The sequence below is a fragment of the Musca autumnalis genome, unplaced genomic scaffold (genome assembly GCF_047663935.1).
Source record: "Musca autumnalis isolate F117 unplaced genomic scaffold, ASM4766393v1 scaffold_2, whole genome shotgun sequence".
Lineage (NCBI taxonomy): Eukaryota > Metazoa > Arthropoda > Insecta > Diptera > Muscidae > Musca > Musca autumnalis.
In genome coordinates, this window is record NW_027411755.1 from 110,832,394 (window position 1) to 110,860,187 (window position 27,794).

Below are 27,794 nucleotides of genomic sequence, written 5' to 3' on the forward strand. Positions count from 1 at the left end.
GAAAATCATCAATATCAAATAATAAAACGTATTACTTAGGAAGCACAAACCTGTGAAGATGCGGAAAGAGTACTCATGTTCATAACTGTGTTCTCATTCAGCATACGCACACTATTTGCAGAGTTTCCAGTTAGACTCATTCCAGTGTTCATCCCAACAATAGTATTATCAGTATTGTCATCCTCGTCTTCGTCCAAATGCAGAAGATCAGCTTCGGCAGGTTCCTGAGTCATCATGTGATTGGCTAGCGTTGTACGCTGTAGGACAGTCGGATGTAGACAATGTGGTAATGTGGCCGGTAATGGTATATTGTTTCTGCGTAACACAACAAGATGCATTGCTGCTGTAAATTCGGCTAAGCTTAAAGCCCCGTCTCGAGTAACATCACATAATTGCCATATATGTCGTAACTCTTCAACCGGAATTCGAGATTTCTCGAAAAATACTCTGCAATTAGTTGTATAGAATTATAGTAGAAATCAGTTGATATTTATTGTCACTAACCGTGCAGCTTGTCCGGACAGGAGGCCATTGGTATCATGGTGTACGGATTTAAATTGATTAAAATAGTATTCGCGTTGTTCCGGTGTTATTTGATAAACCGTCTCCAAATCCGTTTCATTGTCGTCATCATCATCGTCATCACTGCTATGTCGGTCAGAAGACTCTTCTTCGGTACCCAAAAGTTGGCGATGTTCATCACCTAATAAACCTTGCCACAAAGTATCCTTTGCCCACGGCCTTTCCGTGTTTGTTGGTGTAGGAGTAGGACTGTCACTGTTGGTACTCCATGCTTCCGGAGAACCACCACCGCGATGGTGCTAAAATAAAAATTCAGTATGATATGTATGATATGATATAATGAATCGACATTTAAAAAAATCTGCAATTGCCTCATCCCAAAAACTATAACTTTGCGTATGCGTTAATAATAATATATTGCAATAATAATAATAATAATAATAATAATAATATTGGGGGTTATCATGAAAGAAATTTCGCCGTGAGTTTTATCTTTCCGCCGTTGCAATTTACCGGGAATTGCCGTTCTGATAATAATAATAATACTAATAATAATAATAATTGCACGCAGAAGGTCGGGGGTTCGATTCCCCAACCAGGCAACATCAAACATTTTTCAACGGTGGCAAAATACCCCTCAGTAATGTTGGCGACATTTCCTGAGTATTTCAGCCTTGAAAAACTTCTCCACAAGTGGTGTCTAAAGACACGCCGTTCGGATTCGGCGATAAACAGTAGGTCCCATATCATTGAGCTAAATATGAATTGGGGTGTACTCATTGATATGAGAGAAGTCTCCCTTGTCCTGTATGTGGGATGTTGTGGAACAATGTTTTTTTTTTTTGTTTAATAATAATAATAATAACAATAATAATAATAATAATAATAACAATAATAATAATAACAATAATAACAAAAATAACAATAATAACAATAATAACAATAATAATAATAACAATAATAACAACAATAACAATAATAACAAAAATAACAATAATAACAATAACAATAACAATAATAATAATAATAACAATAATAATAATAACAATAATAATAATAATAAAAATAATAATAATAATAACATTGCAATTTAAGTTCGAAAATTGTTATATTTTTTGCTCATGTGTTATATTTTCTATCATGTTATAGCCCGTGCGAGGGCTTTTTTGATTAAAAGAATGAATAAATAAATAAACATAATAATGTATTTCAATTTGAAATACATTTTTTTGTTTGTTTGTGTTTTTTTTGAACGCAACACGCAAAGCTTTAGGTTTTGGCCTCAAGGAAAATTGCATAATGTAAATGTGGACTAAGTCCCAATTTACATTAGACAAGTCCTATCCTTCTATCATGTTATAGCCCTGCGAGGGCTTTTTTGATTAAAAGAATGAATAAATAAATAAACATAATAATGTATTTCAATTTGAAATACATTTTTTTGTTTGTTTGTGTTTTTTTTGAACGCAACACGCAAAGCTTTAGGTTTTGGCCTCAAGGAAAATTGCATAATGTAAATGTAGACTAAGTCCCAATTTACATTAGACAAGTCCTATCCTTCTATCATGTTATAGCCCTGCGAGGGCTTTTTTGATTAAAAGAATGAATAAATAAATAAACATAATAATGTATTTCAATTTGAAATACATTTTTTTGTTTGTTTGTGTTTGTGTTTTTTTTTTTTTTTTTTGTACGCAACACGCAAAGCTTTAGGTTTTGGCCTCAAGGAAAATTGCATAATGTAAATGTGGACTAAGTCCCAATTGCTCGTACCGGCAATTCCTTTAATACTTTTTGGTGTTCGACATTATTTTCATTGTTTTGAAAACCAAACTTATGAACAGAATTGCCTTTTATAAACGCAAGAGGCAAGTATAAAAAGGAACGAGCAAAATTACCGCAAGTAAACTCGCCAAATGTAAATCGGGACTAACATTACACCAGGGCATATTGGATAGGTTTTGTTATTATTCCAGCTGTTCGAATATGAAATGTCAAACCCCTTTGTAGTAAAATTACTATTGCTGTAATTTCCCCAATAACATAAAGAAAAATTATGAAATAACATATTCAAATATATCGATGCCACTACCTGTTCATTATACCTTGCATTATAGACTGTTTTTATTATAGCTTTTCGCCAAGTTAACCTTCTTTACGAGGATTTATTTTACGTATACGCAATGAAATTTATATTTAACACTCAGTGGATTTATTAAATCCGGCTATATATCGTCACCTGAAATGCACAAAGCCGTAACCCAAAGCCGGCATGGGCCCGCACGACACAAAGCACCTTTTCAACTGACCCGCCAAACTTTCCTACTTTCCATCGAAGCAGCCATTTTCCTGGAACTGGAGATAGACCCAGAGCCAGATTGAACAGATGAACGAACATACAAACATAATAATAAACACTGTTCATTACACCATAATTTTACAGGAGAAACAAGAAACGTTATGAAATGAAAAACTGTTTTATAGAATATGTGCCAATTTACATTAAGCCATTTTCCTTGCGGCAATTGTCAGTTTGATGGAGAGAGACGTGAAGCATATTGTAACCCTTTCCCTCACAATACACTCTCTTACCAACAAACTGACAATTGCCGCAAGGAAAATTGCCTAATGTAAATATGGGCTATCAATCCTATGCGGGCGAGTATTAGGGGTCTTATCAATACAGTACGAGTGGAGTAAGTAATGAAACTTAAAATGCGAAAACGCTTGGTTTCGGGATCTGCCATTACAACAAAATCTGCAATGCTAACCCATTTTCCGAAATGCTATTTTTGAACGTAGAAGCTTTAAATTTTGCCAAAGCTTGTATTTTATATATTAGGTTCCTTCAAAAAAACGAAATTTGATTTCCACACGATATACACTATTACGATCAAGGCCTATATAAACCAGCTAAATCAGGTTATATATAAACACACTATGGTTGACTTCCGAAACGTCAGTTGCTTTGTATTCGTGCATGAAACTAGGGGTTCTTAGATCGAGTTCCATACTAGAGTAATTTTATGAAATTGCAGTATTGTAGAACTCGATTAAAAAAACCCTAGTTTCATGCACGAATGCAATTGACGTTTCGGAAGTCAGCCTATTGCATTCAGAAAGGCTAACTTCCGTATCGTCATTTGGTTTGTGTTGTTTAAACTTCATCAAAAATATGTATATTCAGTGTCCCACAAATGTCTTCGTACTCCTGGTAACAAAATATTTTCTAGTGATAATCATTAGTTTGCGAAAAAAATTACAAAATATTTATTTGTATTTGCCTTCTTATACATTTTTTCTAAATTACTAAAAAGAACTAGTGAATTTCGCTCATTTGTTCGAAAGTTATTAACGAAATACCAAAAAATGTGTCCTTATTGATCCCACAAAAGTCTTCGTACTTTTCAGAATTGATTTGATTTAATACAAATGTCCGCATATTAAAGTTTCTTTTACAATTGTTCCTGTTAAAGGACAATAAGAGGGAGATGTATGAATACATTTTCGGTCTGCTGCGCGATATCTGCAGTAAGATTTGTTAACAAATGTTCAAAATACATGGGACATGTTTGTCGTACGTTCATTATCAAGTTAATCTTCAAGAACAAACATTCCGCTCAGTGACATGGCTCTGCTAATCTCAAAGAAGTCTATTCTGCCAAATCCTTGATTTGCCGCGTTCAAAAAGGAAGTTGCATTTTAAAGAAGTCCAAAATTAAATGTATTTACTAGCAAAGTGCCCGCTACTTCGTATGTGGAAAGGGAATAAAATACAATTAAACAACTCTGATGATAAACACGGGATTTTTTGTATACTAATAGCTATTTTAATTTCATTTAAATAATGTTCGTTCGCCTTTTGTTAGATTTCCAAGAAATCTTAGTATGTAACCACTACACACCATCAGCGCCCATTCGATAAAAATCGCACGATATTTAATTCCCTTTTAATTTGAATTTCCAAAACTACGACCTTATATCGAAGATAAATACCTACAGTTACTTACATTGGAAATTTCAGTTTTACCCTTTCAGTAACAAAGAATTTGGTACTTTTCGTACCCTTCCATTAAGAATTTAACACCCAACCTTCGGAAATTGTGGTATGGCAGGGTAGAAAATCTTTATTGAAAAAATTTTACTTAATGTGCACTCTTTTACGTAGCTGCTACATAACGGTGCATTTTTGAGGCATTTCAATTTACCAAGGGGTAAAAATCTTCTTGTAAAGGATTGTATATATTCTTGTAAAGGATTGTATATAATAATTTTCAGAATTCCACCTCTATTCCGTTGTCCAATACCAAATTAGATACCCCTTAGTACTTTTCATACTCTGGTAATTTAATTCCCGCTTTATTGCTTCCACCAACACCAAATTTAGTACCATTCTGTATTTTCCAACACAACATGCATAACTCAACTCGCAACGACCTCTGTACCAAATTTCAGAATTTGTACGCATTTCAAAAAATTCCTAATTTAAACAACACCACTGACCCTAATGCAAGCTTTAAGAATCCAGCTCTATCCGTTTATGAAATACGAAAATGGTTCCAAATATTATAACATTCGTACACATAGGTATACGTTTATAAAATTACCTCCTTATATCCCAAAAGCGAATCACATTTCCAGCTCTACAATTTCCCTAAAACCAATTATAGTACTATTTAGTACTTTTCGTATACATAAGTACGAATTTCCAAAACCTCTTCCAAATTCTGTATCATTTAGTACTTTTTGATTCTAAATGTACGTATTTACACAACCACATCCATATCTCAACCCTACACAGCAACAGTGACTATAATAGTAAAATTACGAATTCCACCTTTATCCCTACAGCTATGTATATCAAATCTATTCTACACAACAACAGTGATCCTGAAAACAAAATTCATTTCAATTCTATATTTTAACAAATACCAAAAGGTACCACATTTTGTACAATGTTCAATAACAGCTCTATCCGTTCACTTAAATCAAATTATACCAAATTTAGTAACATTTTGTACTTTTCGTACCCGTAACAACGAATGTCCAAAACTATCTTAATCCTACACCCCAACAGTAATCTTAATTCCAAATTTCAGGATTCTAAATGTATCCGATCACCTAATACCCAATTGTGCCGAATTTGATATCATTTAGTACTCATCGTACCCATTAATACGAATTTCTGCCTCAATCCTAAACTCCAACAGCTATCTTAATTCAAAGTCCCTGGATTCCAGCTCTGTTCGTTCACCCAAATCCAAATTGTACCAAATTTAGTACCATTTAGTAATTTTCTGACTCATATGTACGAATTTCCAAAACTACCTCAATATCTCAATCCTACATTGTAACAATAATCATAATTAAAAATCTCATGGTTTCCAGCTCTATACGTTTACCCAAATCCAACTTGTACAAAATTTGGTACCATTTATTACTTTTTGTACCCATAAGTAGGAATTTCCATAACTACCTCAGTCATACACTCCACAGTAATCTTATTTCCAATTTTCATTATTATAGCTGTATCCGATGACCCAAATCCACATTGTACCAAATTTGGTACCATTATACGAAGTACGAATTCCAAAACTATTTCAATCTTCCACTCCAATAGCATTCTTTGTTCCAAATGTCAGGATTCTAAATGTATCCGATCACCTAAGACCAAATTGTACCGAATTTGGTACCATTTAAACTACCGAAATCTTAAACTCCAACCGAAATCTTAAACTCCAACCGAAATCTTAAACTCCAACCAATTTCAAATCTCAGGATTCCAGCTCCATCCGTGTACCCAAATACAAATTATACCAATTTTGGTACCATTTAGTACTTTTCGCAACCATAAGTACGAATTTCCAAAACTAATTCAATCCTACAGTAATCTCAATTCCAAATCTTAAGTTTCCAGCTCTGTGCATTCACCCAAATCCAAATTTGGTACCATTTAGTACTTTTCGTACACATATGTACGAATTTCCAAAACTGCCTCCATACCTCAATCCTACATTCCAACAGTAATCTTAATTCCAAATTTTAGGACTCCAGCACCTAAATCCAAATTCTACAAAATTTGGTACCATTTAGTACTCTTCGTACCCATAAGTACGAATTTCTAAAACTTTCTCATTTCTACACTCCAACAGTAATATTAATTTTAAATCTCAGAATTCCTGTTCTGTTCGTTCACTCAAATCCAAATTCTGTTAAATTCAGTAGCATTTAGTACTTTTCGTACCCATAAGAACAAATTTCTAAAACTATTTCAATCCTACACTCCAACATTAATCTTAATTCGAAATTCCAGGATTCTAGATCTATTCGTTCACCCAAATCCAAATTGTACCACATTTAGTACTTTTCGTACCCATATGTACGAATTCCCAAAACTACCTCCATATCTAGAACAGACACTCCAACAGTAATCTTAAGTCCAAATTTCAGAATTCCAACCCCACCGGTTATCCCATATCCTAATTGTGCCAAATTTAGTACCATTTAGTACTTTTCGTACACATGAGTTCACATTTCCAAAGCCACCTTCTTGTATCAACTCTACTTCTCAATCTTCACTTTCATTTCAAATGCCAATACCAAATGATACCAAATTTAGTACAATTTAGTACTTTTGTACACATAAGTAAGAATTTCCAAAACTAAATCCATATCTCATCTACACTCTAACAGGAATCCAAGTTCCAAATTGCTGGTTTTCAGCTCTATCCGTTCACCCAGATCCACATTGTACCAAATTTAGTACTACTTAGTACTTTTCGTACACGTATGTACAGCTGTGTTCAAAATAATAGGAGTGCTCATTTACACCAAGGGAATGGTCGAATAAACATGGTTAAACTTACCCATTTTGGCTTATTTTGAATTTATTTAATATTATTGACATACCAACAGTTAATTGATCAGCAGAAATGTGGCAATCTGTTTTAAATTATTTACTGTTTACACCAACATTATAAATCGATTTTAAATTTGTTGTTCAAAAAAATAGGAGTGCGGAAGAAAAAGGACAATAAAAATATTTTTAGTTGAGTTTAAGATCAAAATTGTCTATATTTTAGTTGACAGTAGTGAGTCCAATATATTTTATAAGATTTGATGGCTGTTTGAAAACAAAAGTCCTTTGGAGGTAGCCTAAAAACTGGTGATTGTCCTTGCAGCGATTTCTTCCATAAATTGAGCACTTATTGGGTAACTCAATGGATTTTGTAGGCAGAGCTTTAGTGATTAGAGTTTTTTGATGCTCTGGCTGTTATCTCGAACAATATATAATGAGCGGTATCCCGGAAATTCGTGTATTTTGATCCTTGAGCCAAGTTAAAGCCTGTTTCCATTAACTCTTTATGTAAGGATCGGTTAAAAGAGCGTATCTATAAGGCATTAATTTCTCGATCAAGTGATGTTCTGAGGTCCTTAGCATCTTAACTGTACGCAGAATTCATTACATGGTTCATTTTTGAACAATTGGATGATTGGCACATATGAGACATTTTTCAAAACGCTTTGTTGAGAAGGAAACTTTAAAGACAAACTTTTGAAGTTGGCCTAAGATTATTTTCATTGGGTTTTGCATCGTATAATAAACACTTTTCTAATAAAACTAACCTAAATGAAGTATTTTTGAGTGAAAAACGTATGTTTATATTGAAAAATATATTACGGCGTATACCAACCATAGTGCAATCCCAGCCTGACTATCACTAAGTGGTTCAAAGTACATACAACCGTTCACGTTTTAAACATTTTTTGAATAGAAGCGAAATTGATTACATACACAAGGTTAGCATCCTAAGGACTTCCAAATATTATTTGGTTGGGGAACAAATTCCTTATAGATACGCTTTTTTTGGCCGATCCTTACCTTAAGGGCTAATGTAAACTGTCTTAAACTTGGCTCAAGGATCAAAATACACAAATTTATGGGATACCAATCATTATATATTGTTAGAGATAACATCCATAGCATCAAACAAATCTACTCGTTAAAGCTTTTGTCTACAAAATCCATTGGGTTGCCCATTAAGTGCTCAATTTATGGAAAACATTTCTGCAAGGACAATCGCCTGTTTTCTGGCTAACTCCAAAGGACTTTTGTTTTCAAACAGCAATCAAATCTCATAAAATCTATTGGATTTACTACTGTTAACTAAAATATTGACAATTTTGATCCTAAACTCAACGAAAACTACTTTTATCGTCCTTTTTCTTCCACACTCCTATTTTTTTGAACAAAAATTTTAAACACGATTTATAATGTTGGTGTAAACAGTAAATAATTTAAAACAGATTGCCACATTTCTGCTGATCAATTAACAGTTGGGATGTCAACAATGTTAAACAAATTCAAACTAAACCAAATTGGGTAAGTTTAACCATATTTTTTGACAATTTTCTTTTTTTGTATGGGCGCTCCTATTATTTTGAACGCAACTGTATATACGAATTTTCAAAACTGCCTCCAATATCTCAATCTTACACCTCAACAGTAATCTTAAATTCAAATTTCAGATTTATAGCTCTACCCGTTAATCCGAATGAAAATTGTACCAAATTTAGTACTTTTCGTAAACATAAGTATCAATTTCCAAAACCATTTCTTATATCAGTATCACTTCCCATCCTTTATTCCCATACCAAATTTCAAGATTCTAGCCATATCCTTTCAAAATATACAATTGGTACTAAATTTAGTAACTTTTAGTACTTTTCGTACACTTATAGGTCGAATTTCCAAAAATCCTTTGGAACACCTTTCTAACACTCCAACAGTGACCCTCATTCCGAATTTCAGAATTCTAGCGCTACCGGTTCGCCAAATACAAATGGTACCATATTTAGTATCTTTTAGTACTTTTCGTACCGTTCTAGTTCGAATTTCAAAAAACCCAGCCTTACCTGACCTATTCGGACCAAGAGTGATCCTCACCCAAAATTTCAAGATTATAGCTGCAGCCGTTTAGCCTGGGCGTTGATTATCAGTAAGTCATCATTACTCAACTCTTTTATAAGTATAGATATTAGGGATATGCAGTGGAATGCAATAATCGGTTTTTCGATTTAGGGATACGTAAAACCGATGTCGGTTAATCGATTAATCGGTTATTAGCCGTAAAATCTCTAAAAATCGTAGTCGACTATTGACTGTGCGAAAACCGTAAATAATCGATTATTCTTAATCGACTTTCGTAAGTCGGAGTCAACTATAGATGTGTTCGTTTACTTAACAATTTGTACAAATTTGTGCAAGTCCAGTAACTTCTTGCAATCGGCTAAGGTCTTTTGCATTGTACTGTAGAGTAAACGAACATCATCCAGTAACAATTTGTACACATTTTGAGTAAACGAACACACATTATTATTCGTAGTCGACCATTAGTCGTAGTCTATTATTTTTCGTAGTCGACTATTAATCGTGGACGACTATTAGTCGTAGTTGACTATTGGGTGTGGACGGTACTTTTTTGTACATATGGTAATATTCAAAAAAAAATTTTCAATCGTTGAAGTTGAGGTTCACCATTTAATAAGTCGCGAACTGTTAATATATTTTATAAAATATGAATATATTTATATTAATTGAAGTGTTTTAGCCACGATCTCATAATATGGACCATAACAAATAATTTTCGTGAAAGCTGCGTTGGTGGTAATATAAAAAAATGTGTTGAAGTAAACATGTTTTTTTGTGTTCTTTTTTGATTACTGGCCAAACCACGCAAAATTCGAACCTGTGCTCAAAGAAATAACTAAACAATACCCCTTGGGCAACATGGTTCTATTGTATGACTTTTGGATATATACACTGCATCCCCCTCAAATCGATGCTGACATTTTGAAGTTTTGATTTCAGTGTTTTTCGAATTTTTCTTATAATAAAAGGGTGCAACTAGATAATAATCCAAACTAGTTTATAGGATTGTAGAACTCGCGATTCCACGTCGTTCGATGTATATCTCATGAGTGTGCTCCATACAGCTTCCTAGTTATAGGAGTCCAAAGGCGAAAATTTGGTGCGTAAATTTTCTGAAAAAAACCTATTTTTTGGCTTTAAAATTTACAACTGTCGTATAGGTAACCCTGAACCCCGCGTGATTTTAGTTTTTTTACGTGCCGGATCTAATGAGCTCTTCCGCGGTCGAATCCATCCACTAAAACGCCGGATATAGATACCTTGAAAGTAGGAAAATCTGCAAAAATATATTTTGAAATTCCGCGAATTGAACCGAGATTTTCTTTGATTATTTTGACATAAATGTAATCCTTTATACGCTATTATAATATTTGCCAAAAAGGTGTGTCACAAATTACAAAGATTCAGGAGTAATATCCCTATTTATCCCAAAATAGAATGCGGTGGCACATCCGCAGTTCTTGACGAATCTGCCTAAAATAATTTATATTGACGTATTTTTAATAGGGGGCCATTGAAATCGGATGCACCTTATAATCATATGCACATAGCGTAATTTTTGCCCACTTGAAGGTTTTTTGAATAGTAAGATGCAACTGATTGCACACTTTGGCCGCTGAATGAAACATGGGAAAATCCATGCATATTGATAGACATGGACTCCCTGTATCCGAAAAGCACATGCACCTCAACCGATTTAAACCAATTCACGAATTATACGGTTTTTATTTTATATGTTTTTTCTTTGATTGTAATTTCAATATTACTCTCTACTTCTTATTTCTATTGCTTATCACAAAAAGCAAATATACTTTCACGATGACTAATTACTTTTCTCGTAGAAGTTTAAGCAAAATACTTCAGGATTTGGATCGAAATTTAGCGAAATAATAGAATAACTCCCAACATTTATTTTTCAAATTTTTCGTATTTAACCAAAAATATATTTTTGAAATAATTTCCAGCAATAAGTTTCCGTTCTTTGTTGTTGCTGTAATAAGCAAGTTATGAACGCGATCTTTATTATTTTGGTCTCACATTTTTTTACGCGTTGTCTAGATTCTGTACGTATTTTTAAATTATTTTTTTTAGAGATTTTTTGGACTCTGATTTAGAATAAATAAAAATTTTTCCAAGATTTCTTCAATATTTTTTGATTTTCCGCGAAAATAAAAATAAATTTAGCAACTATTTTAGCATCTACGGATAGATATCAAATGCTGCTAACGATTCATATATACACGTTCTTATTACAACAGAATAGGAATTTTTAAATATTTTTTCTTTACAAGAGAGTAAAACCGCATATAACTTTTGAGTGCAGCATCCAATTTTGTGAACGCGAACAGATTGAAACCAAAAATGGCGGATGTGCTCGCCAAAAAAGTTTTTAATTTTTTTTCTATGTAATTGTAAAGGAAATTTGAAATTTACCATATGTACATCACAGATTGCATCAACGAAAATGGTCGATTATATTCGATTATGATCGGTTTTCCGCGATGATGAAATCTCTATTGACGGTGATGTGGTCGAAGAGGGTGTGGACTTGGTTGACAAACCGGATTCAGTCTGGTCCTGTATCGGCACTTGCCGAGGCAGATCGGAGGCAGACTGCCACCGAGTCAATGGATGTTGATGGAGAATCTAAGGAGGCTCCATCAACAGTCACTGACTATAAGTCGATGACCAACGAAGAGGAATCAAACGAAACTCCAACAACAGCCACTGACCCTGAGTCACCGGCCTGCGTTGGGGAATCCAAGGATACCTCATCGACGGACACCGACTCTACGGCAGTACCCGCCAAAGAGGCTTCAGATACGAGGCACTATAAACGTGCGATTTCGTATCTGCGCAAGTTCGTAAGAAGGGACGCGAACTCGCATTCGTAGAGGGAGATCATTCATCAAGAGTAAGCTGAAGTATGTTAGGAAGTTCGAAAGAACTTATCCTAACGCACCCAGACGTGAACTCATGGTGGACAAAATCTTCCTCCCAGACCCTGTCGCTGCTTCAGCCAAAGATTTGAAAGAGACTGCGGTGACAAGCAAGAAAGTGGAGGTGAAGCCCACTGCATCTGGCAGTACGGTGGAACCTAAAGCCGAACCCGAATCAGAAAGGACAGGAAAAGGACAAGGGGCATAATCCGACACCAAAAGGCTCCCGTAAGGGTAGTCAACTGGTGAAGGTGACTGTCCCAAACCCGGATTCTACCCCGACGGATAAAGGTAAAGCGGAAGAACAGAAGGTCTCGGAGATCCTCACAGAATGTTCGGGAGTCACGACGGGAGGATCGCCTGAGGCACCATCGACTTCTGAGAAGACGAACAAATCTTCACAGCTGAAATCTGTGAAGCGGGTTCGCTCTTCAGAAGGCCCACAGCCTTTGCCAAATAAGACGATGACCATGCTGGCGTTCTTGATCGCAAAGACAAGGGAAATACCGTCATGTTGATATGGTAGTCTCAAGAATAAATTTTTCTTTAAGATGTCTTTATGCCACAGATCTATATTTGCCCATGAGTGTTAGATATCGTCTGGCTCATAGTCTAGTTCTGCCTACTGTTTTGTACTGCTTGGAGGTTTACACTGGTGCAGGTCAGGGAATTATTGACTTGATTACGCTCGCAATTAATAGAGTAGTTCGCTATGTTTACGGCGTTAATAGGCGTGATCACATTACGCCATATACCATTAAATTTCTAGGGACCTCTTTTCCAAATTTTATAAAACTTCGATTACTGGTGTTTTTCTATAAGTTGGTTCGTAACCCAACAATTTAAAAGTATTTAATATATCACCAGCTTCTTTCTCAAGACATCTTCTGCGACACCTACTCTGACGCTCAGATACTTTCTCTTTCCATCGTTTGATGAACGCCAAATTGCTTTTTTTTATTATTTTAGTGATCTCACTGTTTTTAACTGTCAGTTCAAATATGAAGGGTTATAACCTTATTATTATCTATAGTATATTTTTTTACATTTTTTTAATTTTTTCTTACATTTGAGTAGTGGGAATATAAATATTTGTATTTTGTTTTAGCCTTATGGCTTGGAGTATTTGTAATTATAGGATTATATCATATACCTAGTTTTATATGCACTCTGAGTAGTGATAACATACACATATGTAATATAATGTAATTCATTTAAATTGGCCCGATGGCTTAGAATTATTGTAAAGTTGATAAATAAATAAATAAATAAAATCTTTGGATTGAGGTAGGAAAAAAAAAATAGCACCAGTACTGAGAAGGCGTCCACCTCCTAGGGAAAAGCTACCTCCGAGGCCTGCGATCATGGACGTAGGAAACCCCATGCCAAACCAGCCACAATGGCAACCGATGACGATCTTTTGGTTGCAATCATCGACAGAGCTGATCCCTTCGGGAAAATCAGCGAAAGTCACTGGTTGCTCTTTGAGACTCGTCTTCGAAGAGCCATTGTGTCTGCGGAGGTATACCAGGGCGACCGTCAGTTTGGCAGTGCCTTCCTCCAGAAGGGAGTTAAGGTCATTAAATGCCTCAACAGGAGCTCGCAAGAGTACCTTAAGAAGACTGTTAGTGGCTTCAACGAACTTTGGGAGGGGGCGAAAATCGCTGCGGTCTCTGTAGCAGAGATTCCATCAAGGAAGGTATTCCCAGCATGGGTTCCCCCACCCCCCGTGGACAAGGAACTTCTGATGAGGATGCTGGAGCTCCAGAACCCAGGTCTCCTTACAAAGGACTGGACTGTCCTAAGTCTAACCCCATGTAAGGAGAATGGAGGGATGGGTGTAAAGATAGCGGTAGACTCCTCAGGGGAGGAGTACCTCAAGGTTCGTGAGGGAAAACTGAACTTTGGTTCAGGATGGGTTCGGTTTCGACTGAGTCCACCTCGAGAAACTCAGTAGGAGTAGGAAAGCGACAGGTGCTACGCATTTTGCAGATTAATCTGCATCATTGTAAAGCAGCTGCCGCCGAACTACTTCTGTCCCTCACGAACTCAGATGTGGACATTGTTTTAGTCCAGAAACCTTATATGGTAATATTCAAAAAAGTTTTACAATCGTTGAAGTTGAGGTTCACCATTAAATAATTCGCGAACTGTTAATATATTTTATAAAATAAGAATACATTTATATATATTGAAGTGTTTTAGCTACGATCTCATAATATGGACCATAACAAATAATTTTCGTGGAAGCTGCGCTGGTGGTAATATAAAAAAATGTGAAAAATGTGTTGAAGTAAACATGTTTTTTTGTGTTCTTTTTTGATTTCTGGCCAAACCACGCAAAATTCGAACCTGTGCTCAAAGAAATAACTAAACAATACCCCTTGGGCAACATGGTTCGAGTGTATGACTTTTGGATATATACACTGCATCCCCCTCAAATCGATGCTGACATTTTGAAGTTTTGATTTCAGTGTTTTTCGAATTTTTCTTATAATAAAAGGGTGCAACTAGATAATAATCCAAACTAGTTTATAGGATTGTAGAACTCGCGATTCCACGTCGTTCGATGTATATCTCATGAGTGTGCTCCATACAGCTTCCTAGTTATAGGAGTCCAAAGGCGAAAATTTGGTGCGTAAATTTTCTGAAAAAACCTATTTTTTGGCTTTAAAATTTACAACTGTCGTATAGGTAACCCTGAACCCCGCGTGATTTTAGTTTTTTTACGTGCCGGATCTAATGAGCTCTTCCGCGGTCGAATCCATCCACTAAAACGCCGGATATAGATACCTTGAAAGTAGGAAAATCTGCAAAAATATATTTTGACAATTCCGCGAATTGAACCGAGATTTTCTTTGATTATTTTGACATAAATGTAATCCTTTATACGCGATTATAATATTTGCCAAAAAGGTGTGTCACAAATTACAAAGATTCAGGAGTAATATCCCTATTTATCCCAAAATAGAATGCGGTGGCACATCCGCAGTTCTTGACGAATCTGCCTAAAATAATTTATATTGACGTATTTTTAATAGGGGGCCATTGAAATCGGATGCACCTTATAATCATATGCACATAGCGTAATTTTTGCCCACTTGAAGGTTTTTTGAATAGTAAGATGCAACTGATTGCACACTTTGGCCGCTGAATGAAACATGGGAAAATCCATGCATATTGATAGACATGGACTCCCTGTATCCGAAAAGCACATGCACCTCAACCGATTTAATCCAATTCACGAATTATACGGTTTTTATTTTATATGTTTTTTCTTTGATTGTAATTTCAATATTACTCTCTACTTCTTATTTCTATTGCTTATCACAAAAAGCAAATATACTTTCACGATGACTAATTACTTTTCTCGTAGAAGTTTAAGCAAAATACTTCAGGATTTGGATCGAAATTTAGCGAAATAATAGAATAACTCCCAACATTTATTTTTCAAATTTTTCGTATTTAACCAAAAATATATTTTTGAAATAATTTCCAGCAATAAGTTTCCGTTCTTTGTTGTTGCTGTAATAAGCAAGTTATGAACGCGATCTTTATTATTTTGGTCTCACATTTTTCTACGCGTTGTCTAGATTCTGTACGTATTTTTAAATTATTTTTTTTAGAGATTTTTTGGACTCTGATTTAGAATAAATAAAATTTTTTCCAAGATTTCTTCAATATTTTTTGATTTTCCGCGAAAATAAAAATAAATTTAGCAACTATTTTAGCATCTACGGATAGATATCAAATGCTGCTAACGATTCATATATACACGTTCTTATTACAACACAATAGGAATTTTTAAATATTTTTTCTTTACAAGAGAGTAAAACCGCATATAACTTTTGAGTGCAGCATCCAATTTTGTGAACGCGAACAGATTGAAACCAAAAATGGCGGATGTGCTCGCCAAAAAAGTTTTTAATTTTTTTTTCTATGTAATTGTAAAGGAAATTTGAAATTTACCATATGTACATCACAGATTGCATCAACGAAAATGGTCGATTATATTCGATTATGATCGGTTTTCCGCGATGATGAAATCTCTATTGACGGTGATGTGGTCGAAGAGGGTGTGGACTTGGTTGACAAACCGGATTCAGTCTGGTCCTGTATCGGCACTTGCCGAGGCAGATCGGAGGCAGACTGCCACCGAGTCAATGGATGTTGATGGAGAATCTAAGGAGGCTCCATCAACAGTCACTGACTATAAGTCGATGACCAACGAAGAGGAATCAAACGAAACTCCAACAACAGCCACTGACCCTGAGTCACCGGCCTGCGTTGGGGAATCCAAGGATACCTCATCGACGGACACCGACTCTACGGCAGTACCCGCCAAAGAGGCTTCAGATACGAGGCACTATAAACGTGCGATTTCGTATCTGCGCAAGTTCGTGGGAAGGGACGCGAACTCGCATTCGTAGAGGGAGATCATTCATCAAGAGTAAGCTGAAGTATGTTAGGAAGTTCGAAAGAACTTATCCTAACGCACCCAGACGTGAACTCATGGTGGACAAAATCTTCCTCCCAGACCCTGTCGCTGCTTCAGCCAAAGATTTGAAAGAGACTGCGGTGACAAGCAAGAAAGTGGAGGTGAAGCCCACTGCATCTGGCAGTACGGTGGAACCTAAAGCCGAACCCGAATCAGAAAGGACAGGAAAAGGACAAGGGGCATAATCCGACACCAAAAGGCTCCCGTAAGGGTAGTCAACTGGTGAAGGTGACTGTCCCAAACCCGGATTCTACCCCGACGGATAAAGGTAAAGCGGAAGAACAGAAGGTCTCGGAGATCCTCACAGAATGTTCGGGAGTCACGACGGGAGGATCGCCTGAGGCACCATCGACTTCTGAGAAGACGAACAAATCTTCACAGCTGAAATCTGTGAAGCGGGTTCGCTCTTCAGAAGGCCCACAGCCTTTGCCAAATAAGACGATGACCATGCTGGCGTTCTTGATCGCAAAGACAAGGGAAATACCGTCATGTTGATATGGTAGTCTCAAGAATAAATTTTTCTTTAAGATGTCTTTATGCCACAGATCTATATTTGCCCATGAGTGTTAGATATCGTCTGGCTCATAGTCTAGTTCTGCCTACTGTTTTGTACTGCTTGGAGGTTTACACTGGTGCAGGTCAGGGAATTATTGACTTGATTACGCTCGCAATTAATAGAGTAGTTCGCTATGTTTACGGCGTTAATAGGCGTGATCACATTACGCCATATACCATTAAATTTCTAGGGACCTCTTTTCCAAATTTTATAAAACTTCGATTACTGGTGTTTTTCTATAAGTTGGTTCGTAACCCAACAATTTAAAAGTATTTAATATATCACCAGCTTCTTTCTCAAGACATCTTCTGCGACACCTACTCTGACGCTCAGATACTTTCTCTTTCCATCGTTTGATGAACGCCAAATTGCTTTTTTTTATTATTTTAGTGATCTCACTGTTTTTAACTGTCAGTTCAAATATGAAGGGTTATAACCTTATTATTATCTATAGTATATTTTTTTACATTTTTTTAATTTTTTCTTACATTTGAGTAGTGGGAATATAAATATTTGTATTTTGTTTTAGCCTTATGGCTTGGAGTATTTGTAATTATAGGATTATATCATATACCTAGTTTTATATGCACTCTGAGTAGTGATAACATACACATATGTAATATAATGTAATTCATTTAAATTGGCCCGATGGCTTAGAATTATTGTAAAGTTGATAAATAAATAAATAAATAAAATCTTTGGATTGAGGTAGGAAAAAAAAAATAGCACCAGTACTGAGAAGGCGTCCACCTCCTAGGGAAAAGCTACCTCCGAGGCCTGCGATCATGGACGTAGGAAACCCCATGCCAAACCAGCCACAATGGCAACCGATGACGATCTTTTGGTTGCAATCATCGACAGAGCTGATCCCTTCGGGAAAATCAGCGAAAGTCACTGGTTGCTCTTTGAGACTCGTCTTCGAAGAGCCATTGTGTCTGCGGAGGTATACCAGGGCGACCGTCAGTTTGGCAGTGCCTTCCTCCAGAAGGGAGTTAAGGTCATTAAATGCCTCAACAGGAGCTCGCAAGAGTACCTTAAGAAGACTGTTAGTGGCTTCAACGAACTTTGGGAGGGGGCGAAAATCGCTGCGGTCTCTGTAGCAGAGATTCCATCAAGGAAGGTATTCCCAGCATGGGTTCCCCCACCCCCCGTGGACAAGGAACTTCTGATGAGGATGCTGGAGCTCCAGAACCCAGGTCTCCTTACAAAGGACTGGACTGTCCTAAGTCTAACCCCATGTAAGGAGAATGGAGGGATGGGTGTAAAGATAGCGGTAGACTCCTCAGGGGAGGAGTACCTCAAGGTTCGTGAGGGAAAACTGAACTTTGGTTCAGGATGGGTTCGGTTTCGACTGAGTCCACCTCGAGAAACTCAGTAGGAGTAGGAAAGCGACAGGTGCTACGCATTTTGCAGATTAATCTGCATCATTGTAAAGCAGCTGCCGCCGAACTACTTCTGTCCCTCACGAACTCAGATGTGGACATTGTTTTAGTCCAGAAACCTTATATGGTAATATTCAAAAAAGTTTTACAATCGTTGAAGTTGAGGTTCACCATTAAATAATTCGCGAACTGTTAATATATTTTATAAAATAAGAATACATTTATATATATTGAAGTGTTTTAGCTACGATCTCATAATATGGACCATAACAAATAATTTTCGTGGAAGCTGCGCTGGTGGTAATATAAAAAAATGTGAAAAATGTGTTGAAGTTTACAAGTTTTTTTGTGTTCTTTCTTGATTTCTGGCCAAACCACGGAAAATTCAAACCTGTGCTCAAAGAAAGAACTAAAGAATACCCTTAGGCAATATGGTTCTAGTGTTTGACTTTTCGATATATACACTGCTTCCCCCTAAAATCGATGCTGACATTTTGAAGTTTTGATTTCAGTGTTTTTCGAATTTTTCTTATAATTAGTGGGTGCAACTAGATAATAATCGAAACTAGTTTATAGGATTGTAAAACTCGCGATTCCACGTCGTTCGATGTATATCTCATGAGTGTGCTCCATACAGCTTCCTAGTTATAGGAGTCCAAAGGCGAAAATTTGGTGCGTAAATTTTCTGAAAAAACTATTTTTTGGCTTTAAAATTTACAACTGTCGTACAGGTACCCTTGAACCCCGCGTGATTTTAGTTTTTTTACGTGCCGGATCTAATAAGCCCTTCCGCGTTCGAATCCATCCACTAAAACGCCGGATATAGATACCTTGAAAGTAGGAAAATCTGCAAAAATATATTTTGACAATTCCGCGAATTGAACCGCGATTTTCGTTGATTATTTTTACATAAATGTAATCCTTTATACGCGATTATAATATTTGCCAAAAAGGTGTGTCACAAATTATAAAGATTCGGGGGTAACATCCCTTTTATCCCAAAATAGAATGTGGTGGCACATCCGCAGTTCTTGACGAATCTGTCTAAAATAATTTATATTTTTAATAGGGGGCCATTGAAATCGAATGCACCTTATAATCATATGGACATCGCGTAATTTTTGCCCACTTGAAGGTTTTTTGAATAGTAAGATGCAACTGATGGCACACTTTGGCCGCTGAATGAAACATGGGAAAATCCGTGTATATTGATAGAGATGGACTCCCTGTATACGAAAAGCACATGCACCTCAACTGATTTAAACGGATTCGCGAATTATACGGTTTTTAATATCTATGTTTTTTCTTTGATTGTAATTTCAATTTTATTCTCTACTTTTTATTTCTATTGCTTATCACAGAAAGCAAATATACTTCCCCGATTACTAATTACATTTCTTGTAGAAGTTTAAGCAAAATACTTCAGGATTTGTATGGAAATTTAGCGAAATAATAGAATAACTCCCAACATTTTTTTTTTTAATTTTTCGTATTTAACCAAAAAATATGTTTTTGAAATAATTTCCAACAGTAAGTTTCCGTTCTTTGTTGTTGCTGTAATATGCAAGTTTTAAACGCGATCTTTATAATTTTGGTCTCACAATTTTCTACGCGTTCTCTAGATACTGTACGTATTTTTAAATTATAATAAATAAAATTTACTCCAAAATTTCTACAATTTTTGGATTTTCCGCGAAAATAAAAATAAATTTAGCAACCATTTTAGCATCTACGGATAGATATCAAATACTGTTAACGATTCATATATACATGTTCTTATTACAACACAATAGGAATTTTTAAATATTTTTTCTTTATAAGAGAGTAAAACCCCCCATAACTTTTGAGTGCAGCATCCAATTTTGTGAACGCGAACAGATTTGAAACCACAATTTTTTTCGTAACCCATGTACCAAAAATGGCGGATGTGCTCGCCAAACAAATTTTTAATTTATTTTCTATGGAATTGTAAAGGAAATTTGAAATTTACCATATATACAAAAATAAGGTCTCTGGGCCGAACAATTCCAACTTCGAGGTCTTCGCATCGTCCGAGGGGGACAAGGTGAGGACCTGTGTTGTAGGTAGGAAGAACCTTAATCTAATCTTTCTATCTAATTATAGCAATGGAGACATGTGTACGGTGCGATTGGAGAACGGCAGAGAGAAGGCCACTCTCCTGTCCTCAATATACATGCCGTACCAGGACCCTGATCCACCAAATCAGGGGGTACATAGTCTGCTGAATGAGAACCTGGGCGCTTGTAACGTAATCCTTGGATGTGACGCCAACGCCCACCATTTCCATTGGGGAGTAAGGACACAAACATTAGAGGTCAATTTTCCACTTTATCTTATAATTTAAGAATACATATGTAATAGAGGAAATGACCCAACCTTTAAAATTAGAGACAGAGAGAAGGTCATTGACCTAATCAAATTTAGATGACTCTGTCGTCAAGAACTGGAGGGTATCTGACAAATTCTCCTTTACGGACCATATTAGGATATACTTCGAAATCTCTTTCGGCGGAGCCCGCCAAATTCCTTATAGGAATCAGGTTCACTGATCTGACGAACCATCAACTGACACACACCGGAAGGATAGTAACAGTTGCTGAGATTAAAAGTATGGTGTCCAACCTAACGCAAACCCTTCTTCGCTGCCATAAGGATGCCTGTCCATTAACTTATCCTGGGAAAAAATCCCAACCGGTGTGGTGGAACAAGGATCTTGGCGAACTGCAGAAAATCACCAAAAGGCTGTATAATAGGGCGCATGGGACGAAACTTGACAGTGACGCTAAATCGTATAAAGCGAGTTTCAACAAATACAAGAGTGAAATCAAACGCGCCAAGAAGAAATCATGGGTCTGTTTGTTTGAGTCTGTAGAAGGAGTAAACGACGCTGCCAGGTTCCGTAAGATACTCTCCAAAGACCCCAAATCCATTGGGAGTATCAAAAAATCGGACGGCACGTGGACAGACTCCGGTCTTGAGATATACCTAATTCTGGAGGAGATTTTCAGGGACTGTTTGTTTCTTGCGTACTAGGTCTGTGGAAAGAGGTAAAGGTAACTTACATTCCTAAAGCGGGGAAAGCCAGTCACTCTGCATCGAAAGACTACAGACCTATAAGCTTATCCTCCTTTCTCCTCAAGACACTCGAACGACTGATCGATCTGGAGATTAGGAGTTTTGTAGACACTGCCTCACTGAGCAACTCGCAGCATGCTTATATCAAAGGCAAATCTGTGGAGACTGCTCTTCATGAGGTTGTGGGTTTTATTGAGAGAAACATGGAAAAGTCAAACTTTACCCTGGCAGCTTTTCTGGATATAGAGGGAGCTTTCAGCAATGTAAAACTTGAGTCCATTCATCTCTCGCTTAAAAAGGTCAACACCCCGGAAATCCTGATATGCTGGATAAATAGGATGCTGGAGAGCAGGATCATTAATTCCAGTATTGGGGAGATGACGATAAGGAAAACAGTAACTAGAGGTACCCACCAGGGAGGTGTACTCTCACCGCTGCTGTGGCTACTTGTGATAAATAACATTTTGGCGGAATTCGACAATCAGCGCACTAAGGTTGTCGCGTATGCGGACGATGTGGTTATACTGATAACTGGCAAATTCCTGTCTACAATCTCGGAGCTTATGCAAAGAGCCTTATCAAAGCTGTCCCGTTGGGCCACGGCAAATGGCCTTGGTGTAAATCCGACGAAGACATAACTGGTACTGTTCACCAGAAAGCGTAAGCTCGGCGACTTCGTGCCACCAACACTGGATGGGGTACAATTACATCTATCTCCTGAGACTAAATACCTAGGTACAATCCTGGACTCACAATTGAGATGGAAAAGGAACGTTGAGGAACGAACGAAGAGAAGTATGATTGCACTCTATTCATGGGGATTGAATCCAGCTATTATACACTGGCTGTATAATGTTGTTGTGAGACCCATCTTATCCCACGGATGTCTTGTCTGGTGGCACGCGCTTCGACATAAATCGAACTCCGGCAGCATAGACAATGTGCAGAGGGCAGCCTCGATCCTGATAACTGGAGCTTTTAGAGGTACACCGCGGCTCTAAATGCGATGTTGAACCTCTTGCCCATGAGACTCAGCATCAAAGGTCAAGCAGCACGTAGTGCCCTAAAGCTACATGAATTGAATCGTTGGCGCGACAGCACCATGGACATGGATGCATTCTTCAGGAGCTAGGACCAAACCTTAGCTTAAATCCACAGGAGAAATACAGCGACTATATATCACCAGTCCAAAGATTTGGAGATATTGAGGTCGTTATCCCTAGTAGAGATGACTGGATACGCAGTAACCCTCCTCTGGACGGTCTGGCTTTCTACACAGGTTCCAAGATGGAAGAAGGTACCGGAGCTAGCGTCTACTGCGAAAAGCTTTGTGTCGAATACTCATACAGGTTAAACAGTAACTGTAGCGTTTTCCAAGCTGAAATCTTCGCGATCAGAATGGCTGCAGAGTCACTTTTTCCGGAACGTGGAAACGTTCTTTGAAGAACGAGCCAAGGAACTATGGCACAATGAATCAAGGTGCAGCGTGTCAAGGGCCATTTGGCCGACTCTATCAACAAATAGAACAACTTCACTCTTAAAGTTGAGCAAATTGACGGGGGTCATTACCGGTCATTGCAACATCCGAGCATGATGGTGTGGACTATTGCAGGCTCTGTGAAGATGAGGAGGAAACGGAGACTATGGAGCATATTCTATGCCGCTGCCCGATGATAGGTCGAAAGCGACATAGTTTAACTGGAGTATGCTTTCCTCCAAGTTAACCTTCTACTCAAACATTGAACCAACAATCATTAATAACATCATCAAAAATTTAAATTGGCTGGGACGGCGCAACCCATAAGCGTAACTACTACTCTGGCAGTTTTCTAACCATCACCAAATAACACCACATTCCTTTTTCTTACACGTCATTCTCCTCTTTAATAATTTATTTATTATTATTTTCTCAACCTCCCTCCCCTCTTTTTTCTTTCGTTTCTTTTTGTCTTTTTTTCAGGACCGAAAGGTCTCCGAGTGGCGTAGTCACTATGGTGGCTACACATCCCCTAACCTAACAGCATTTTGATGCGATCCAACGATTGGCATCCATTTCTCACATTTAAATTGCATCCGGATGCAGTTCAAGGAAGTCGTGAAAAAGGCAAGCAAGCCAATTTGTAGATACCTACAACTACAGAATTTGTTCAAAGATAGAATAAGTGCGCATCAATTTCTAAAATTTTTATATAAAATAAAAAATACAACCAAAAGTTGAGATCATTTTTACGGCAACTCACGAGAAGAACATTTCCTAATGAAGTGCTGTTGGAGTAATTAACGAAATCTGAACTGGTGATAATATAATAGTACGTTTACATAACCGGATTTAACAAACCCACTGGGTTTCAAATGCCAATTCCATTGCTTATACGTCAAATAAATCCTCAATTGCAATTGCAACTCAGAATTTTATACCGTTTGCATATGCTGATGATATACAAATCTCGTTTAAGTATAGATCTGAGTTTCCTGACGTTTTACAGTCTATTGTCAACCATACAGCGACCGTATTGGGTCGGTGGATGGAGCTGAAAAGGCTTTCAATTAGTGTGACTAAATCCAAAGCTTTAAAGTTCGGCTTGTGCTCTAATGTGCCTTTGTCTGTCCGTATTAATAATCATGATATAGAGTTTGTTAATCATGCTAACCACTTAGGTGTTACACTTGATAGAGATTTAAACTTTGTTTCACATGTTAACTCTATTTTCTCAAAAGTTTATTTTATTTTAAGGAAGATGTACAGTGTTAAGCTCTCTCTGAAATAAAGAAAAAGTTAGGTAATGCATTGGTCATGCATATTATTCTATATTGTGCTGAAGTATATTCTGGGACTTTGGGGTTTGTTTTTAGCAAACTTCACCATGTGTTTAATTGACTTTTACTTTTTGTATATTCTCTTAATGTAGTTTTCGCAATTTTATAACGTTACGAGTACACAGCATGCTGCATTTTTTGTAATGTAATAAGGTGTCAGTCTCCGCAATTTTTAATTCATGAGTTTGTCTTCTCTAGATCAATAACGAACCAACCCCCAATTAAGAATTCCGAGGTGAACGCCTTTTAAAGAGAGGTCATTTCAAGTGCGAGTTGGTAGAACTTATAATACATTACCGATGTGCTTAAGAAGTTTTAATTTATCGCCTTGTGTTTACCGTAAAAGCTCTGCGCCCATTTCTTTTCAGTATGGGATGCAATGAATGTTATTTCATAGTGATTGCACAGCTGTCTTTCTGCCTTTTGTCAGTTACTGGAGTAGTATTAATTCTTTTGTAAAATTTTTTATGGCTAAATTAATTGCCTTTATTGTTTACTTTTTTATCAAGACAATGGCAAAACATTGCTCACTCAGTACTTGGATACCGGAGACCTTCACCAAGGAATGCATGGTATGACCAGGAGTGTCGTGCTGCTACCGAAGAAAAAATGCGGCATATAGGGCTACTTTACAATCAGTAGCAACGCGTAGCGCACGAGAGAGGTATAGGGAGGAAAGGAGAGAGGAGAAACGAGTTTTCCGCACGAAAAAGAGAGAGATGGGAAAGCGGGAGTGTGAACAAATCGAGATGTACAGGAGACAGAATGAAGTCCGAAAATTCTACCAAAGAGTGAAACATCAAACTGATGGCTTTGGAACTGGCACATCCTCCTGTAGAGACCAGCAAGGTAATCTGGTAACAGATACAGATAGTGTGCTAAGGATATGGAAAGAGCATTTTCCAAACTGTTGGTATCCAATAGTAGCGAAGACGATGATACCACAGATCCAATCCCAGAAGATGGTATAGAATGTATACCACCCGGCCAAGATGAGGTAAAGACAGCAATAAACCGGCTGAAGAATAATAAGGCAGCAGCAGCTGATGGCCTACCAGCCGAGCTGTTTAAAACCGGAGGCGACACGCTGATAAGGTGTATGCATCAGCTAGTTAGCTCCATCTGGCAGGAAGAACGCGTAACCGACGATTGGCACCTTAGCATCCTGTGTCCCGTCCATAAGAAATGAGATACGACTTTATGCTCCAACTATAGGGGCAGAAGTCTTCTCCCTATTGCCTACAAGATAGTGTCAGGGATATTGTGAGAACGGCTAAAGCCCATGGTCAACGATATAATTGGACCATACCAAAGCGGCTATAGACCTGGCAAGTCCACCATTGACCAGATATTTACTCTGCGGCAAATCCTGGAGAAGACCCAAGAGATGCAGATCGATTATAAAGCAGCCTTCGACAGCCCGCAACGTTAAAAGGTATTCCAAGCAATGTCTGAATTTGGTATCCCCGCAAAGCTTATTCGGCTTTGTAAAATGACTCTAACTGACACAAAATCTTCAGTTAAAATAGGAAAGAACCTCTCCGAAGAGTTTTGTACCAAAAGAGGGTTCAGGCAAGAAGACAGCCTTTCGTGTGATCTTTTCAACATCCTGCTAGAAAAGGTTATACGAGAGGCAAACGTCAAAAGAAGTGGCACAATTTACACCAATAGCCACATGTTACTTGCTTATGCTGCTATAGACATCATGGAACGATCAGTAAAAGAAGTAGCCGATACCTTTATGAAGGTCGAAGGAGAATCTGCTAAAGTGGGTCTGGCGGTAAACGGCGAGAAGGCCAAGCTGATGGTGTCGACGCGCAATACGTCCATTGAGATCGGACCAACTGTTGAAGTTGGTTCCTATAATTTTGAGGTAGTAAAAGACTTCGTATACCTCGGCAACGCCGAAAACACAACAAACGACATCAGTTGTGACATAAAAAGAATTGTTTTGGCCAACAGATGCTATTTTGACTTATGTAAGCACTTTAAAAACAAAGCCACAACTCGTCAAACAAAAATAACGCTTTACAAAACACTGATACTACCCGTGCTGATGTATGGTTCCGAAGCCTGGGTACTTGCGCAAGCAGATAAGGCAGTGCTTGGCGTGTTTGAGAGAAAAATTCTTCGAAAGATCTACGTACCGATCTGCGTTGAGGGTGAATATCGACGTCGTATGAACCACGAGCTGTATCTGCGATACAACGACATCAATATAGTTAAACGTATCGAGATGCAGCGATTGCGTTGGTTATTCCATATAATAAGAATGAGCGATGATGAACCCGCTAAAAAAGCGTATAAATTCGAGCCACATGACGGTGCACGCAGAATTGGCAGGCCAAAGAATATATGGCGCAAACATGTGGATGAAGAGATGACAAAGCGCGGTATTCCAAAAAGCGAAGCACAAAACAGATTTATTTACGCATTTATTGTTCGATTCGCATGAAAATTGGGGAAGATAGTTTTTTTGGCCAAAGGACGAACCCTATATATTTTGGTAAAAATTGGTTCAGATTTGGATATAGCCCCCATATATATCTTCGCCCGATTTAAGGCATTCATTCGGTGCACGAAACACGCTATATACACTCCACGTCAGTAGAATAGAACACCTAAATTTCTGTTAATGTTAGCTTATTTATCCCGAAGCGAATGAATCTACGTTTTTAATCTTGTAGTGATTTAAAGCCTAAGATGTTCCGTATCAAACACAAAAAAAATTATGTTTCTAGCTTTTCGCGAAATGATTTTCTGATCATTTTTCCGATAGTACTATGAAAAAGAGGCATTTATTTTCGGTCATCAGGATAGAACAGTCATTTTATTTTCGTGAATTGTGGAGATATTAACGCCGAATTTTCTTTCAGTCGATAAAGCGGGGCTTTCTAATCATTTGTCACCAATAAAACCATATAAATAATTCCGCGGACGCCGAAATAACAGCGTAAACGGGTTTAAATTGACAGATAATAGAAACATCTCGGAATATCAATAAGAGTCGCGCAGCTATGTCATATTTCTTCACAATAAGATAGAATATGAC

General features: G+C 37.3%; 1 protein-coding gene and 1 long non-coding RNA gene across 5 annotated transcripts in view; one reads left to right on the top strand and one right to left on the bottom strand.

Annotated features, from left to right (window-relative positions):
- The window catches only part of LOC141394481 (uncharacterized), a 71,996-nt gene that overhangs the window by 29,387 nt on the left and 14,815 nt on the right, over positions 1-27,794 (top strand). The gene's annotated exons all lie outside the window — the stretch shown is intronic.
- Reps (RALBP1 associated Eps domain containing) overlaps positions 1-27,794 on the bottom strand; it is a 61,463-nt gene that overhangs the window by 7,266 nt on the left and 26,403 nt on the right. For all 4 annotated transcript variants that reach the window (XM_073968866.1, XM_073968867.1, XM_073968869.1 and 1 more), the window contains exons 4-5: positions 505-821; positions 51-447 (exon numbers count right to left, since the gene is read on the bottom strand). In XM_073968866.1, the coding sequence (XP_073824967.1) occupies positions 51-447; positions 505-821 (714 nt within the window). The remainder of the gene's footprint in view (positions 1-50; positions 448-504; positions 822-27,794) is intronic.